General features: G+C 41.1%; 1 protein-coding gene across 1 annotated transcript in view; it reads left to right on the top strand.

The window, feature by feature from the left end:
- dnai1.2 (dynein, axonemal, intermediate chain 1, paralog 2) overlaps positions 1-8,292 on the top strand; it is a 17,365-nt gene extending 9,073 nt beyond the window's left edge. Inside the window, exons 18-20 of the mRNA XM_031870132.1 lie at positions 489-588; positions 3,585-3,767; positions 7,753-8,292. Of these exons, the coding sequence (XP_031725992.1) occupies positions 489-588; positions 3,585-3,767; positions 7,753-7,854 (385 nt within the window). The 3' untranslated portion in view covers positions 7,855-8,292. The remainder of the gene's footprint in view (positions 1-488; positions 589-3,584; positions 3,768-7,752) is intronic.
- The last annotated feature ends 11,074 nt before the right edge of the window (positions 8,293-19,366 follow it).

Genomic DNA, 19,366 nt, shown 5'->3' with positions numbered 1-19,366 from the left:
GTGTGTGTGTGTGTGTGTGTGTGTGTGTGTGTGTGTGTGTGTGTGTGGCCGTATTTGACATTCAAAAAGCGCTCATTTGAATGCATTCTTGATTTCACATTTCAACATTGCTACGTTTTTTATTTATGTCTCAGAGCTTGCTGATGGTGGACATCTACCACTGAATAGGGCCTTTTGAGCTCTGCTTCACTTGCAGAATGTGGCCAGAAGGCCGTCTCAGGTGTTGGATGTGTAATTAGTTTCCGCCTTAGTAAATCAAACACCAACTAACCACAAACTACGAGTGCAAATTGCTTTCATGTACGCATCTAAGTCGGTTCTTCTGTGTTGCCTCTTGAAATAGAACGTTTTGCCTACTCCATTTATTTCGCTCACACACACACTTCCCTTAATATTTGAAGAAGACTTGTGTGTGCCCGGTTTCTTAGCATTTTATTGAATAGAATGGAATTTCCCGACTGACTGTGTGTATCTGTGTGTTTTGTCAGCACTCCAATGTTCACATTTGATCTGAATGCAGCTGTTGGTGACGTTGCCTGGGCTCCATACTCCTCCACTGTATTCGCTGCCGTCACAACAGATGGAACGGTAAGTGTCCGCCTAAACTTACATTTTGCAGCCCTCAGCTTGACGTAGAAGTTTAGCAGTTCATACGTATGCCTGTTTGGGCCTTTAGAGTACTCTGGTTCAAGCCACAGTGCATGTTCTCACTTAGATTTATTAAGAACCTCACAGCATTGATTGTACATTGAAGTGTTTTACGTTTATATGCAGAATAGCCTCAGGCAATTGAGTTTGTTCAAACACGGTTTCTTGTGACTAAGGCGGGCTCCTGCCCTGCCAGTGGTTATTGATTCCAGTCAAAAGTCATTTCCGTGGATGCCTTGTTGCTTATCTTCGCATATTTTCTTAGTATGGCTTCAAGCTGTCCCCATCTGTTTGTCTTCGCACCAGCCTGCACCATGCTATGAAAGTCCAGAGTGTTTTGTCTGACACATTTCCTGTCCAGTGTGCCAAGTGAAGTCGAGTGAGAATGATAAAAAAGGAAAGGAGAGCTGAGCAATTTGAGAGACACTGTATGTGTGTGTGTGCGTGTGTGTGTGTGTGTGTGTGTGTGTGTGTGTGTGTGTGTGTTTCCCGTCCTTTCCAATGCCAGAGTTCAGTCCCCATAGGCTCAATACATACTATAGTGTACAGATGATTACCCAAAATATTTCATAACCAAACATTAGTCTTGATTAGTTATGGAAGAGAAGAAACATTTTTTTACCAAATTCACAACCATAAATGAAATGTCCCCTTATAGTATACAAGCTAAATGGCTAAATGTATACAGACAGATTATTAAACACAGTATAAAATCACCAGTTTTTTTTTAGAAATTGTATACATCCTCTACAGAGAAAAAAAACTAAATAAATGACTTTGCTAGAAAGAATATTAAATCTCAGTCCTGTAATTTATCCTCTGAAACTGGATCAAAAGCACTTTCAGCAGCTATTAAAAAACTCATTAAAAGCTCATCAGTTGGCATACATTAAGAGGAGAACAATATCCTCTCCTCTCTAAGCAGCGGCAAAGACAAGAATATTAAATTGGAGTCGATCAAGGTCAGAGTGCTGATCTATTTTTCCTCAGTGTGCTGAACTCAAATGTGATTTTAAGCATGTGCTTGCTTAGACTTTGTGAGCTCGTGATGTTATATAGATATTATATTAGTATTTGCTGCAATGCCACATATCGAGGTGTAAATGTCATCTGTAAGCTGAGGGATGGGACTGAGGGACGGGGCTGTGCAGAATTAACTGTATCCACTAAATAATGATCGTACATTCAGTTCCAAAGCGAGGCTGAACGTGCTCTTTGGTCACTGTCACATTTTGAAGAATGGCAGAATATTGTCAGAATTTCCACATTCACTGGTGCGGTCATATAGTGCATGATGTTAGTCGGCATGATTTGCAGTACATTGTTGTTTTCTGAGTGTCTGATAGAGCTTGAGTGACTCAGCATGAGCTGTGCGCCCCCTCACGTGTGTTTTCTGTTGATGAAAACCTGGCCTGCTGCTGCTGCTGCCACACTGCAGAATGTCAGAGACACAGTGGCGTACATGTGTGTGTGTGTGTGGGTGTGGGTGTGTGTGTTCGTTCGTGCGTGTGTGCGTACATGTGTTAATAAGGATAATGACTTGCCTGGCAAGCTGAGGTGTAGAACTGACACTGAGTTGTGCAGTGCAAACAAATATCTCTTGGTTCTCTCTGTCACTGCCTCTCCGTCTGAGGTGCCAAACGATGAAATAAAGTGTCAGGATGAAATAATGAGAAGTCCAAGCTTATCCTCCAGTGATTAGACTCCAAATCCATATTCGCTCTGTGTGCAGCTCTTCTTAACCTTCTGCACATGGACTGCTTCAAATTTCAGTTAGAATACCTGCATCAGCTCATGCTCGGTTTTTTAGATCTGATGCAACAACATCAACCTAAAGCAATAAAAACTGCCTCAATAATATAACAATTTGATATTTTAAAATCAAGTCAAATGAATATGTTCTACAGTGTAGGTTTAATAAATTATAGCCAATCATTTCAACACAGTAAAATGTATCTTGTGTGAATTACAAATCAGTGTGTACTGCAATCAGGTATGACTAATGTTACATTAGTGCTCATATATCAAAAGGGAAAACACTGCAGATAATGGCTGACGTGATGGAGGTTACAGAAATTCATACCCTGGTAGAATATGATGATTGGTTGTCAGTGACTGTGGTGCTTAACGTGGTGTTGGTACACATACACGGTGTGAACCCTAACAGCCCGGGCACAGTCATCTTTCTGGTAAAAGGAGTGGGCCGTGCTCTGCAGTGGGCTTATTCGTTGCTGGACAGATTGTCTGAATGCACTTATACGCTGAAAAAAGAATGTCTGTGATCTGGTCCCTTCTGGATAATGATGCTTATGGTTTTGTATGCCAGCACAGACAAACACACAGCGGCTGTGGCTCAAAGGCAGACCGGGTCGTCCTCTAATCGGAAGATCGGTTGTTGGGTCCCCCGGCGACTCACGTCCACATGTCGAAGTGTGGATTGTCGGCATCGGTGTTTGAGTGTGTGTGAATCTGCATTAGTTTAGATCTGATGGGCAGGTGGCACTTGTGATGGCAGCCTCTGTGTATGGGTGTGTGTGTGTGTGAATGTTGATATGCATGCTATCAATGGAAGTCCATTCACCATTGACATACATACACACATACTGACAGAAGTGCACACTCATTGAATTACTGGGAACACCTTTCTTTGCACCAGATGTTCAGGCTGCATCCCTGCAGAGGCTTGTGCTCCACCAGGCTCCTTAATAGACAACACAAACACGAGATATACAATAGCAGCAACAGATCTAGCCTTCAGAATCTTCAGACATGATGTAGTCCTCCGGCCTAAATAATGGTGGTCAATAAGATGGGTCAGTTTTTAGTGTTGGTGGTGATGCCAAACTCTTGAAATCTCAGTTCAGTGGGTCAGAACTGTAACAAAAAAAAGATTCATAAACAACACGTTTATTCTTTTGATTACTCGTCTTTTTCAGGTTCATGTCTTTGACCTCAGCGTCAACAAATATGAGGCCATCTGCCAGCAGTCGGTGGTGGCCAAAAAGACCAAGCTGACTCACATTGAGTTTAATCCCATCCATCCTATCATCACTGTGGGTGATGACCGAGGCTATGTCAGCAGCCTCAAACTCTCCCCCAACCTCCGCAAGAAACCCAAGGTAAGAATCTAATCGAGTTGCAAGAGAGGGAATTGTTTGAGCTAATTTACTTCAAAGCTATGCCCATTTTAATCCTTCCAACTGCAGCTGCTTTACCGTTCCGTGTTTTTTTTCTCTTGCTGCTTTGTCTTTATAACGAGGCTCTATTGGCACATACGAATGGAGCTTGTCCACATTACAAATTTAATACCAAGTCTTCTGCCACTTTCAGCACTATGGAGAAGTGTGTTCTGCATTGTTCCCATTGCATTTGAATGTCTTATTGTGTTCTTGCCCCCTGCTTTGGATGTTAACAGTCAATTGAATGGGTGTTATCAGCATCATAGATGTAGGTTAGATGGGGCCTGCTACAGCTACTAGTAGGTTGAGAGAGCTGTTATCATGTGTTCGATCATCGATACAAAAACAAGAAGACGCACTGACCTCTATTCACTGTAATAATTATGAAGGAAATTAAGGTGGAAGTGAGGTGATGTAATGATATAGGGAACAGTGGGCTGCCCATGACAGGCGCCCGGGGAAAATGGGGCCCATAAGGGGCGATGGATGGGTCAAACGTTCACAGGACTTTCACCTGGAGGACCATTGTTTGAGTCCTGTGTGAAACCATACGTCACTTGCATTAGTGATCACTTATCACTTGATAGTGATGACCGCTGATAAAGCCCATTAAATCAGCTGATAACATTCAAAAAACTTCTTTCACCTTATATACCATCTTATCTGTAAATCATCTGAATGCATGTCTGCCCTTTTGTATTATTGTTCCTTTGCATGAGTCCTGACCTCGAACTAATTTCACCAGATGGCAATGAAATGAATGCGAAGACATAGTGGGGAAAATATTCTTAAAGAAAAGAAAGCTGAAATATATTTTGGATTCAAAGCAACTTGTTTACAGTAAAACTAAATTCCACTTTACTCCATTCACAATTGATGAGTCACTGAGGGCTCTGTTGCTACCCAGTGACAATGGTTAATGAGCTGTGGAGTAATCAAAGCCGCCCTACTAAACACAGGAGGAAACCTAATGGCACGCTGAGTCACAACACTTTAGTCAGGGCCCATTTAGAGTCTGCTCTGCCACCTCTCCAGACGTTTCTTTTGTGCTCCTTTGTGTTGGCCACATAGGTGCATGTAAACTAGAAAAAAAACCTTCTAATGACTAGAGAAATACATAGTTATTTCACAACGCATTCTTGTGTATTATACACTGCAATGTAGTGCCTGGGTGCAACACGCATAAACAATTCTCATTCAAACACTCGCATAACTCAGTTTGAATGGGTACAACATAGCAACACACACACATCCAGTGGTACCTCATTAGCCTCAGACCTCAGACTGTAGCCCTAAAGCGTACAATTGGGGAGTAATTGTATAGTTAAGCACCACTGACTGCGGTCAACACCCACAGCAAATATTATTAGTAATATGTCTTGTAAAATTGGCACTGCAGCGCTCTAAAACTTGCTCAATGGGCATTAAAATACCCCAAAATGCTGTAAGGCTGTCGGCGCAGTCCAACTTCTTGGCTCATTTACTCTCACCATAAAATTCCACTTAACCTCTGTTGTCTTGTAGTGCACCTCGAAATGAATTAATTGTTTGGGGGCTTCTAAAATGAGAGGTCAAATGTCAGAACTCTGACTTTAAGTGTCAGAAAACAAAAAGGTTTACCACAGGATGTTCTCGAATGCTCTGTTGTGCTGAAGTGAGCAGTTATTTCCCCGTTGTAAGCCTGAGGGCAACCATCAGTAAGAGGTAGTGTCAGGTGTGCCTGTTGTTATGCTGTACACACACACAGAACTCTATAGAACTGTGGATACGTGGTGTTATCCTGGAGAAAGAGAACGTTCATGCAGGCTTCACTTTCAGGTTGAATCTGGTCTGAAACTGTTTCACAATATTAGGTCCCCGAAAGTCCACGTTATAGTCAACTTTAGACACACACTCCAACTGTTGATCATTTTTAGATGAGCACTTAGCATCAAATTACCCCCGTCTGTGTTCAACACAACGCACTGTTCTGTTCAGCATAAATGTTTTCATCTCATCTGTTCTCTTCTCTTTCGTTGTTGCCCACATATCGCAAGTGTAACATAAAAGCAGCATTGTGCAATATTTTGTAATTGTCTATTAATCCCGATTATCTCCCAGAACATAACGCCGATCACAGCGTTTACATCTGTATTCATGTTGAATGCCAGTAAATGAGCGGACACAAGTCTTGGATTTTACTGCTGCAGTAAGCAAGCCAGCAAGAAAATAGAAAATAAATCAGAACACATGTTAACATCTTGAGAGAAGATGATTTTATATGATTTTGATTATACTTTTGAACAGCCTTTGTCTCCACTACGGAGGAAGCTTTATTGAGCCATTAATCATGGCAGAGATATCATGTTGCATCGAGATTTGATGCTCATTCGTTTCGGGAACGCAGCTGTCTGTCTGGATCAACCCACTCACTGTATCCATTTCAAACTTCAAAACAGTTACACCACAATATCGATTTACATTTTCCGAGCTTCAAAGGAGGAGTTCTCGTTCTTTCTACCGTGTTGAGGCGTCAGTCACACTTTGTCACTGCAACACTTCTAAACATAAATCTATTAAAAAGATATTAATGTACGAATTAAAGTGTACTATTGTGATTACAAGAATTTGATTTAATGGTAAAAGGTGCACAGACATCAAATTAAGACTTACGGTGTATTTTGGTGTCAAAACCACAGCTGTACTGTATATTCCATCATGGGATGATCGCGTCCATCATTGTGTCAACATTGCACTCAAAAATATATCCATGAAATATATTTTAGTATGCATACAGGTCGTTTGTCATTCTTCAATGCAAAAATACTACACACACAATAGATGATTATATTAGCATTACATAGCAGCCATTATGGGATGTCATATTAGGAAAAGCACTCGTGTGTCTATTAGCATTAATGATAGCTACATTCCATTGTGGTCCTGGTGTCGTGCATGCTGGCTCACTATGACTTACTGAGACACTTAAATGTAACGAGCCATCGTTATCATCATCATCCCTGCCAGGAGGATCATGTGATCTGTTGCATGTGTGAGTTTGTGTATGAGTCCGTCCGTGAGTGAGTGAGTGAGTGAGTGTGCACCTCTGTGTCTCTCCACGGCTAATCCCGCCGCCCCAAAGGACACACAGGCGGGTACTCTCACAGAAGCCTCGCGCTGCAGTCAGAGAAGAGAGGAGACCCACTCTCGGCGTGTTCTCTGCAGTTAGTGGATCTATAGGTGTTGAGCTTCATTTTTAAACGAAACAAATAATAACCGTAGCTGTGGCAGCAGTGAAGGCCCAGGTATAAAAATGCACGACCCGCCACTGGTAGCCTGCCTCTCTGCAAAAGCAAGTCAATATAAATGGCCGCTTTGTTCATGAAATTAATACAAGTCCATATCCAGTAAGTTGTAATATCATTATATAAATGTCATAAAATAATATAGACATTCTAAGACTTGATAATGATGAGCCCGTTAAATACCCTTATAACAGAGGTAGAATGACCTCCTGCTATAGCTCTTAAGTGGCTGTGTGTGGTTTTCTATGCACAGGAGTGTTTAATATGCCAATAAGAACAACACACACTCTCTGTTTGAATTTGCCTTTTGCAGTGGTGTCCTTTAGGCAGTAGCTTCATGTCTTCAAACAACATCACAACATGGTGGAAAGAAATGACTATATAATTGATTATTGTAACCTCTTTGCTGCTATTGACTTTAACATCCATTTCAGTTTATGTCTGATTGTGTTGTGTTCTCCTCTGGTTAACTGCCTGCCTGCTGGGTTTGTGGTCTTCCTAAGTGCTTGGTAAGCAAAATATGTAATATGCAAATATGCAAAATGTTCTCTCTCTCTCTCTCACTCTGTGTGTGTGTGTGTGTGTGTGTGTCTGTGCTTGTGTGTGTGTGTGTGTGTGTGTGTGTGTGTGTGCGCGTGTAGGTCAAGAAGGGTCAGGTGCAGCCGAAGGGTCCAGAAGTGGAAGTAGCCAAGATGGAGGAGCTCCTCAGTCTGCTAAGGGAACCAGAGCACCGCACAGCTTAATTCGGCCGCTGAGGTCACTTTTAGATGAGCACTTAACACACTGTTCTGTTCAGCATGAATGTGTTCATCTCGTCTGTTCTGTTCTCATTCGTTGTTGCCCACAAATCGCAAGTGGCAGTGTCAATATAAAAGCAGCATTGCGCAATATTTTGTAACTGTCTATTAATCCCAATTATCTCCCAGAAGATACCGCCGATCACAGCGTTTACATCTGCATTCATGTTGAATGCAGATGTAAACGCGGCCGCTGAGGCTCCCCAACACAGTAACATGATACAATCTTTTATTCTTGATCATTAAAAAAAAAAAAACATGTCTTTTGAACAGTGTGTGCAACAGTAAACACCATCAACATAACAACGAAAATATTTCTATATCTTTATTAAAAATGCTTTTTGTTTGATCTCTCTTAAGCTGTTAATAAATGATTCCGTTTCATTTATCAATGCATTTATTTATACTGCAGTACTTAATACATGTTAAACAGGCAACATTACAATTCCATAAGCTAAAAAGTCATTAGGAAGAGTTATTGCAAGCGAACAGGGAGTTAAATTAGCGTAATAGATTTGTAATTTATGGACCGTATCCAGATGACTTATCTTGGCTGGCACAAGCCGTCCAGGGCTCCCGTCCAGGGATGAGATAGAAGCCTTTTAATATCTCATCTATGGGTAGAACTTTGCTTTGACTCATGGCAGTGTCCCTCTTTATTTTGCATTTTTATTTATTCCTCTCTCTCACTTAATGATTTTGTCCCTCAGTAAAATACCACCCAGCTCTCGCTCAACGCTGCCACAGTGCACTCTCTCTCTCTCTCTCTCTGCTCCCTCACATGCAGCAATCTGTCCCTTAAGTGAGATTCATTACTTCATCTCCACAAGTTTAGTGAGAGAGGGGCTGCTCAATCAGGCTTCCTTTTTACAGACAATGCGTAACAAATGATTGTAGCCACACTCAAAAAAATGAATCATGGCATAGTGTATTTTCATCGATTTAATTCTATTGAAATACTCATATTTTCAAAAATATGTTTATTCAAATTCCTTAAAATCAGCATGAATCTGTTATTTTTTAACAACAATTAAATTGAATCGGTTGAAACATATGAATATGGTTTGAATATGGCTTGCTGTGAAGCGAGCAAGATTCAATTAGTTAAGATTCATGAGATTGGTTTACATATACACTACGGGAAATGGAATCGTTCAGAAGCGGGAGTGACGCTGGCTTTGTCGGCCATCTTACCTCAGAGCAACCTGCAGCCTGGATTATAACAGGTAAATTACATCTGCTCTCATCTTATATAATCTGCCCGTTATCTGTGTATGTACATGTTTTATGAGTGCAGTTGATATCGTGTCACGCCTTTATCGATACATTGACGGTCAAATCCATTAAGTCCAGCATTGCAAACATTTTTGTCACGTGAGCTTGCCAACTTGCACTTGTTAGCTACTTAGCTATTCTTTCTTCCTCGTTTTTTTTGTGGGAAGTTTTGAAAAATGTATTATTTTACATATGTACATTGAATGATTATATCTGAAGTGTCAGTTTACGAGACAGTGGGCCTTAAGAATTTGGAATATCACAATGTGACCATATGGGAACACAGCTCATTGTTCTCTGTGTTTATCCTCCAGGACAGCGGGATGACAGAGGCTGTGTCGGGGATTGCACAGACAACGATGGGCATCTACGTCTTTCGGAGGGAAGGTCCCGGTCCTCAAGAAGAGCCTAAAGATACTGGCGTTGTACTTGAAGGCGTTGACATTTTTGCAAAACCTACCAAGTGTCACCCTTGGATGTGTAATACTTTTCGAACTGATTTATGCGTTCAACTTAAGCTACCCCAAGGACCTCAAGTGCACATTTGAACAACTGTAGTATTTCCAGAGCAAATGTCCTGTGTACTAGTACTCTTACATGTCATCCATATTATTTACAGGGCACCAGTAGCTTTTTAATGAGGTGCTGTAATCTTTTTATTTTCTTTTTATGTATCTGTTGTGATGTTGACATTGATTTAGTAAACTATTCTAATAAAATGAACCCTTCAGAGTAGTATGAACTTCTTCTTTTCAAGGTTTCCTCTTAAAACAGACAGTTTTACTCGAATCACAACATGTTTCATGACTGTTTTGTGTTCTGGTCTACTGGGGTCTATTTCTCTTATGTCTTGATTCTGATATTCTCCAGCCTGACAAAATGGTCCTAGAAATGCCGACACTATGTGTTTCTGTAGAATATTTAAATAACGTACTCCTTACTCTGCGTTACTTGAAGATATTGTAAAGTTTAAAATACACATCTTTTAACTCTACAACACGCCTTGTTGAGTCTGAAGTTGCAGCACTGGCGATACAGGTTCAATTCCTAAGTCTTGATCATTTGTGGGGGGGGAAATGTGGGCAGTTTATTTTTGTGATCTGTAGAATTCCACATGATTGATGCCTCTGTATGTACGTGCATCCATGTGATTCAGTCCAGAGCGAGTGGGCCATCACGTACAGCCACAAGCAGATGTCAGTGTGAGGGCCGCATTGAAGAGGACACAAATCTCGACAAAGCCTCTAGTGTCCTTATGTAACACCCTCAGCCAGGCGCTATGCCTCACAGATCGCTGTTTTTTATGAGTGACAATGACACACACACTCCACACAGGCTGAAGTCCTTGTTTTCAGCAATATACAGGTATTGTCTTTTTTTTCCCGGAGAGAGTAAAGAGAGGATATATTTAGAAACCTCCAACAACAGGCCAGCCGCTCTTTGTGCACTGAACCTTCCATTCTCTCTGTCTTTGTGTAACCTGCATCCATCCTTGTGGCCTTGTCCTTTCCCTCTCAGTATGTGTGTGTCTATGCTAAACATTCACATCCACAAGTGACAGCTGCTTAAAAATAGTCAACCCACAATCCATCCTCGCTATCTCTGGGAGGCACAGCCATTTCTGCCATCAGATCGGCAGCTGGCGTTAAAAACCAGCGAAGGACAAGTCTGATTGTTGCTTGCAGTCAGCCCCGGTGCTCGCTCAGTACCCTCTCCAGCGGAGGAGTGCACGGTGGTCGTCGCTCGTCGCTGCATTTGACTCATCCCTCTGCAGTCAGGAGGTCAACGGGCACTTGAGCTCGTTCACCTGCTGGGTTTCTCCTTCACTCGGAGCCAACACCGGCGGCCTCGCCTGGCTGGACGGGACCCCGCAGGCTCGGTAGAGGACTAGACAGAGGAGAAGGAGGAGGATGGCGACTAACGTGTTGCAGGCGATGGCTACCAACGCAGCTGTGGACAGTCCTGTCATTCTCTCTTCAGATTCCATAATGAAGACTGGAGTGCAGTTTCCAGTGTTGATCAACTTAGAGGATAGGTTTTTAAGTTGGTTCCATGATGTCTTTAGTTCACTATTATGGAATGAGTGAGTCTTGATTTAAGACTTATTTGTAGAAGCTTGAATCTATATGATTATGATTACTCATGTCCACAGGTGGACTTAACTTACTGTATTCCCATCTTATAGTTAAATGCCTTAGGTATTGTGAGGCGAAAAAATCAATATGTATTGTGACTGTAAAAGGGCACGATGCACATTTTGTTCTGCTGAATATTTAGATTGGACAACAGCAGGGAAGTCTGCCTGTACCTCGCACTGCAGCGATGAACGTTAACTCCTCAAGGCTCCTTTTTTCTCTCTTTAGCTTCTTTAGGGTGACACACCACCACTCCACCATACGGATGAGCCTCGTGGCATTTTTCTGAGATCATCAAGAGATTGCAACTCCAGTAAATGCCTACCAGTGCCTGTAAAAGAGGGACAAACAGAAGAATTAGGGCTAATTCAACACAAGCAGAGTATGAAATGGGATGCAGGAACAAGCTTTGTGTTAGTCAGTTAACATACTTTAATTCTTTATTACATAAGGTCTTAACATTCATCAGATGCGTAGGGAGTTAGCGGCAGTGTTCATTCAGTGGTGTGTTGCTGTAGAATGATGAGCCCCGCTGCTCTCGTGTTTCACAGATATACATAATTCTGCAGGGGGGCTTAACCTCTTCACAGACATGCGGAGCAGAGGAGGGACAGGTGAGGTCAAGATAACGATGGCGGTAGCCTACTGGTTACAAAAAGCTCGAGTAGTGAACGGCACACTAACGTGTCGACGGATTCTGTGTTTTTGTGTTTCTAGCTGAGCTAGACTAAAGAATATTCTGTGAAAGCAGATCGGTGATGCTGTTTTGCCTTCATTGTTTGCTGGAGGTGATGTAATGTGGAGTGAGCACTACACCAGACTCTGTTCAGGAAAGAAACACTTTTAAATGTCACACTGCTTGTCAGCAACCGATCGTATGGTAACTTAGGAGGCAGTTTGGCCTCGTTTGCGCCGACTAATTTGGCATGCAGGTAACACACTGGTCATAATTTAGTTGTAATGAAAACTAAACACCTAGCATTTACTTTCGGCGTTCTTCTCCAGTCTTTTGGAAGAATTAAATAACGGTCGTAACAGGCAAACCTGATTTTTTAAACGTGATGTATTTTCTTTTTAAATAAGTGACATGCGGTGGAACTAATTAATGCCGATGAAAAAGAAAGTGAAATGTTATATTTGAGAATGGAACTTAGTGTGGTGGTATATGTCGAAGGATGAGTGTTTAATTACGTTAGCCCCCGATGTGCATTTTTAAAGTACAAACATGCACACCAGTGCACTGTGGTTAACCTCGTTAAATTGAACACAACCACATTTAGGCTGCTGCAAAATAATCACGCAATATATTCTCAGGCTGCTGTAGTTTCACATGTGCAACCGCTGCACATCACACACAAGAGAACGCTCTCCGCTGATTAGATGCTGATCTGGACTCTCCACTCCATTACCACAACTGTCAGTATTTACTGCTTTTAAAGCAATAATATCCGTGCTACTGGCCACAAACCACTTCCGAAGACTCGTAATGTATGTTAATAGATTCCTCCCAATCCCCTCCTGTTTCCACGTGCACCACTGGTGCACTGCAAGCCTTCAGCTACACACCAAAATTAACCCAAATTCTTGATCAGATTAGATTCTGCACAGCTTTCTTTTGTTTCACATGCACTATCCTACACTATTACACACGTCTACACATTTGATGTGCTCATCTTTCTTCATAATCCTTCAAATTAACATTTGTAGAACAGACGGCCCATATGCTAATAGGGATGCACAATATCAGGAACTAGATTGAAAATGCACTCACATTAGTTTCCCATTAGGTATATTTGCATATCCATAAATTTACTTTGGAATAGCACTTGTAGTGTGAATAGTTAATACATTTATGCTACAGACAGTGAATGAGCTTTACCTGGACAGTGCTTATCAAGTCTCATCATTTTCAATTCATAAAAACATCAAAACAACATCAGAAACATATCTATTGATCATGTTAGTGGGTTAATGGTCAAATCAATTGAGACAAGGCAAACCTGCAACAGGGCAGAGAGTGGGAGCTTTTCTTTTTCACCAATATTTTGTATATTGAGTTTCAATTTGTCTTAATGTGCAATAAGAAAAAGTTCCCAATTCAGAAGTCTTGCTCTGCATTCTCAAAAGAGTGATTATAAAAGCATGAGTGCATGATATTATTATTAGTCAATCTTTAACCCGTTTGTCTTTTTCTTTCTCTGGTTAACACACAAAACAACGCACATAAAAAGGTTTGTTTCCAAGCAGAAACCTTGACAGCACTATCACACCCAGACCCCTAATCACCTCTTATCAATCAGTCTGATCTGCTAATCTGACCCCCCCCTGCCTCAGTGACTTATATACACCCACAGCTCTAACGGGAAACCTGGCTGCCCACGGAGTGTGACAGGTGGATTTGATAAAGTCACGGATCGTTTGATCTGGCTTTGGTGCAACCTTCAACTCTCAGGTGGAGAGGAGCCTCCCTCTTTGCAATTTCAAGAGATTGAGGCGGATTGTTATTAATCACAAACAATTCAAAACTTGCCCTGAGAGTCTGAAAATGCAGCCATCACAAGATCTCCTTTGTGTATCGTTGCTTAACTTAGTGTCTAATTAAGTCCCATTTTAAGAGGCTCAGGTTGCCTCCAGTCCTGTGAAAAAAAAAACATCTTTCATAATGTCTGGACGTTTACGTCAGCTCACTAAGACTTTTTTACATGTGTGCTGTCACATGCCAGAGCAAAGTCTCAGATTCATAGTAGTTGCTCACTTACCTCACAGGCTCAGCCAACAGTTTGTCTTCTGCTTTATAACTCAGTCATCCTCCATCCTCTGTTTCTGTTCACATGGATTACAGCTCCCTCTTCAGCTGTCTACCACACTCTTTCCTCTTCCCTCATCTCTGCCTCTGTCTCACCCTCTTCCTTTCCCCTCCGCTGCACTATGCACAGTCGCACACAACTGAAGACGAGACAGGACTTGCTGGTGCGAGAGCTCTTCAATAGCAGAGAGAGAGAGAGAGAGAGAGAGAGAGAGAGAGAGAGAGAGAGAGAGCACTAGAGGAGGGGCTGTGCTAGCAGTGATATCAAGCGTAAGGCAGAGGGGAATGGGTTGGATGAAATTACACAGGGCGCCTTCTGCAGACAGGAGTGTGCGTGTGGTGGACATGGAGGTTGTTATGGAGAACAAGCAAAGCCGCCTGTCAGACAAAACAATGACTTTCGCCTTCCATCGCAGTGCAGAGTACCTCCAAATAAATTGTTTCAGCCGTTCAACACCATGGACTGGGAACAGAGGGTTCTTTTACAAGAAGAACACAAATTTAGGCTCAATCTAGGACATTTAGGACATCTTACAAATGGTACAAAGCTAAATTCATACAGAACTTTTCCTTGTTAATCCAAGTTTCATGGTTGTTTCTGTTTTTTCTTTCTTCCTGATGCTTCTTTCCAGTAAGCAACACTATCATATGAACTGCTAACAATATGATTGCAGCAGAAAGATGTCTTCAAGGCTGAAAAACAGCTGACAAGAGAGAGATAAACAATTAGTATTGCAGCATTCGTGGAGTGAGGAGTTTATAGGCACGGAATTGCTCCACTAGGACATCATGTTCTGTTGCAAATGAAAACGCTGGATTGTTTTTCATCTGAGGTTTCTGTATTAGATTAATGATCTCTCTGTATCAGTCATAATGATCTCTCTCGTGGGATTTTATTTTGCTCAAGTTGCTCTGACTTACATTGTTTTGGGGGCGTGTAACACAACAGTATGTGCTCTTTGTAAGCACACATTTGGTTGGTATGCAAGAAGGAGAGTAAATTAAAATGAGTTTTAGTGGTTTAATCCAAATGGGATATGTTTAATCTAACTTTGAACAGAGGAGCAGTCATCTCCAAGTAAAGATTTAAGATAAGGGGTGTGTCCGGGGCATGTAAAATACTATTAGTTTAATACTATACAGTTGCTCACTACCAAGGTTGACACTGTCAAACACAAACAGTTTGGCAAATGTCTCAACTACAAAGTCAGGGAGCTGAAAAGTGCTGTACTACCATGTTACTTTTAAAGACTTTTTTGTACACGTTTAGATCAGTCAGTGAAGTTTAATTATTGTTGCATTGTAAATGTGTTAATGAAATCTGACAGAATCAGAATAAGATTTTGTTTTTGTCAAAGCAATATAGACTATATAGAAATAGTTAGTTCTGTGTGCCATACAGACATTGTGAGTTTGATTTATTATAACTTCTCTTCTGCTTTCTTGACGACATAGAAGACCATGAATGTACAATCTGCTTATTTATACCCATGTCTGTTTACTGTTTATAACTTATTGGAGGGCAGGATTAGTACTAGGGGACACATGGAACATTTAGCTTGAGGACCCTCTACAGGCCACAAATAGTATTACTGGCAAGTTTAGGACAGTTTGAATTGACTTTGGAAAACATGTATGTAGACTAACAGGCTTCAGAGTACACAGGACTTCCCTCTGAGACTGTGGGTGTGCTCCATGTCAAACTCATCTATGTCCATCCATATCACCTATTGATATAAACTGTGATTAGTGACACACTACATGATGTAATACCAAAACACTCAAAGGCAACTTGTGCTAGCGCTGAAATTAGCATAATTTAAACTGAATGTGACAGATAATGCTGGGAAACTGTCACACTGGCTCTTTCTGTCACACACACACACACACACACACACACACATACACTCAAAATGGCAGGATTTGGGATCAAAGTCAGTTTTCGCTTTGAGAAAGAAAACCTGATGCATCAGATTGGCACCTTGGCTGTGTGTAGGCAGGACACACTGTAACTCGCTGTTAGCTCCCAAAACATGACGCCAGAGACACATATTCTTATAAGCAGGTCTTCTGAGAAGCAAAGACGCAAGACCAGGAAAAAAAACAAAAAGCTGTACACACCTGTAACAGCAGAAAATATCACTTCTTACACTTTCGTCTGTCATCTTCCTGTAAATCTAAATGCTGTGCACCGGTGGAATGATTGTTTAAATCACTGAAAAACGAACTGGAAAAATGTGGGAGGGAAACCTTTCTTTCCACTTGTTCTGCTGCCAGATTTAGACAGATGCAATATAAAGTACGTTTGGAAATATCAACTCTTTATTGTTTTCAATGTGCCAACTCCTTAATGTTTAACAGCTTTTTAGATAGAAGATAAAAGTTTCCAGAGACATCAAGTTCTTCAGTTCAAGTCTGTTAAAGAATGTTCTGTTCTGCTTTCACGTTAAGACTGATAATCTCAAATCTTGCCATCCTTAAATAACATAATTTGAGACTTTATGTAGAAAGATGTGTCACTTATAGTTCATACATATTCAAATGAGAACATGAATGAGGAACTCAAAGCTGACCTGGATACAAAGAAATATATTCCAGGTCATAAAAGCTGAGTCAGAACTTCACAACATGGAGCTTTATGATGCGCTAACGTATTTCACAGGTTTTTACATAGAAACATAACATTTTAGAAACGTATGTCACCTTTCACTCTTACACAACGTCGAACCATGACTAGCTCCAAATCCACAAAACCAGCCTGAAGATAAAGACAATCTGAAATGATTGCATCAGAGTCTATGGAGCACAGGAGGTCAGAGCTTACCAAAGCTACGCTGTGATTGGCCAGTCTGCGTGTGAGGGCAGGGCTCGGGGTCGGTTGGTCGGCAAAACAGTGAAAAGAAAGTCCAACATGTACTTTCCATTTATGACATTGTTGTTAAATCTCTGTCTTGTTAAATATGTTTTGAATGGGATTAGGTTCCTAATACAAAAACATTTTATTTATTTATTCACTAACATTAAAAGATAACTGGTTTGCTTAGACAGCTATTGAACCAACAGCAATGTTTGTCTGAACTAAGTGTAAACAAAAACCTTCAATGAGCAGATCTCATATCTTTTAAGAACAATTGTTCATTGACATACGACCAAAACATAAATACTTTGGTTGTTTTCCATTCCTCTCTCTTTCTTTCACTATTATTTCCAACCGATGCATCTGGGTGTATTTACACTGTTTGTAATCTCCCCTAGCACACCCCACACCTCCGTCCTGCAGATATATAGCTGCTCGGAAAGACTCCTAGAGCTGAAACACACCCACACTCGTAGAGATAATAAGCCTAATGTTTCAGAGTGGATCTAAAGAACTGCTTAAACAGTGTGCTCAGTCTTAGCCACACTATAACATGCATGACGTAGCAGACATGATGTACTGTATACTACTTAAATCCGGATGTAGATCATGTTAAAAGACATTCTTTTTGTTATGACTCTATATGCTCCAAGATGAATCATCCATTCTTACTTCTTTTCCTGTGCGTGTGCTACATTCATGACCCATTTTGTGGCAGTGGTTGTTCTACCACCTGTGTGTTCTCAAAGGTCATATCTGTCATGCAGAGAACAAATTGCAACTAGCTAAAGCAAAAAAAGGTCAATACAATGGAAACAAACAGTGCATCTAATTTCTTATTTGAATGCAAAATAAACTGAATCTATAACTTATTTCTCAATTAATTAAAGTTTTTACATCACTAATTGTGTTCAAACATGGCTGCCGATGGAAGACATCCAGAACAAGCATTCAAACTGCTTTTATTTAATTTTTGCAACTTGTTGGAAACGGTGAAAAAATATGTTTAAATCAAGGCTTTGACTTTGACTTAGAAACTCAAGTCATTTGAACACATTTGGGTTCTCGGGCAGTCAGTGCTTTACTACCTCTGGAAAGCGTCCCATTGTCTGTGTGTAAGCACACCAAGACTAATTCGATTATTTTACATAACGTAACACAATGATAAGATCTCTGTTGACAACCATCCAGCTAAACTGCTGTTAGCGTAGTGGGCATTACTTTGAATTGGAAGATCTTCAGATTAATTCCACATCCGATATGCTCCACTAAAGCTAGCCTTGATACAAAATGAAGACATCCCTATTTTTATTACCTTTGCCGCCATCTCGCCGTTTTCTTAGTTTGGGAGGGGAGAGGGAGCCATACCTGGCAGAGTTGTGCATTCTATTGAGTGCACTTTTGTAGTTGTTTTGGTTTTCAGGCCCGCTGCTTTACTGTTTTGGTTTACTCTCACAGCTCTCGTCAGTGCCATTTCCTGATCCAGCTTTAAAAACCCACTGTATGCCACCTGCCCAGCACCAAACGGCCAACAGACAAAGTTAAAGGCTAGATGATGACCACAGCAGAGCATTTAGCAGCTAAAGAGCCTTATTTCTTTTTCAGGGCCAAACACGTTAGCATCAGCAGTTGTCAAGTGGTCACAAACATGCCTCCAAATGAATGCTGATGTTGCTCCGTGTCTGCTGGATATTTAATAGGGAAACACATTTGCCATAGCGATTCTAGCCCCCAGGTGTCCAAAGAAATCTATTAATGCAGCTTAAGTAAAATAGTTTGTTAAATGCGGACACAATCTGTATTGATAACAAACTTTTAGTTTCGTGGCTATCAGGTACCTGAATGCATGTTTCTGCTCCCTGCCTGCTGTGCATCATTCCCACAGTTATTCTCTTTCATGTATTCACACTGGATCAAACTGCTGCTCCCTGGGAGGAATGTGTCATGGGATATGTACGCATGGAGGCTCTATCTTTTGCTAATGGTTGCAGCTGCTTTGAGTGGCCTATTTATGAGCACTTCATGTGAGTCATGGTGTGCTCTCCAAATGTATTGTGCCATAGTGCAGCTTGCAACACAACAGCTCAGCATCAGGTGAGCCGATGCTTTGATTGCGAGCAAGAAAAGAATCTAATTTATTATTCTGGTACAGAAGAAAAAACGCAGTTGTCTCACAATGCTGGAAATCAGATTATCTTTAATTTAGCATGAATTCTTGAAGAAAATGTAACGAAGACTACATTCATTTATTTTGTTTGTGTGAATTTTTCATTCAAAGGAGATCATTATAGCGTAAGGTAATCCGTTTCCTGTCACAAAGTCCACCTTGATCACCAGTATTCTCACTAGGTGCTTTCAAGTCGCCTAATCCCTGCACTCATTTCA

Source organism: Anarrhichthys ocellatus, unplaced genomic scaffold (genome assembly GCF_004355925.1).
Source record: "Anarrhichthys ocellatus isolate YVR2014 unplaced genomic scaffold, GSC_Weel_1.0 scaffold1, whole genome shotgun sequence".
Taxonomy (NCBI): Eukaryota; Metazoa; Chordata; class Actinopteri; order Perciformes; family Anarhichadidae; genus Anarrhichthys; species Anarrhichthys ocellatus.
Note: the sequence above shows the minus strand (reverse complement) of the source record. Positions and strands in the feature narration are given on the sequence as shown.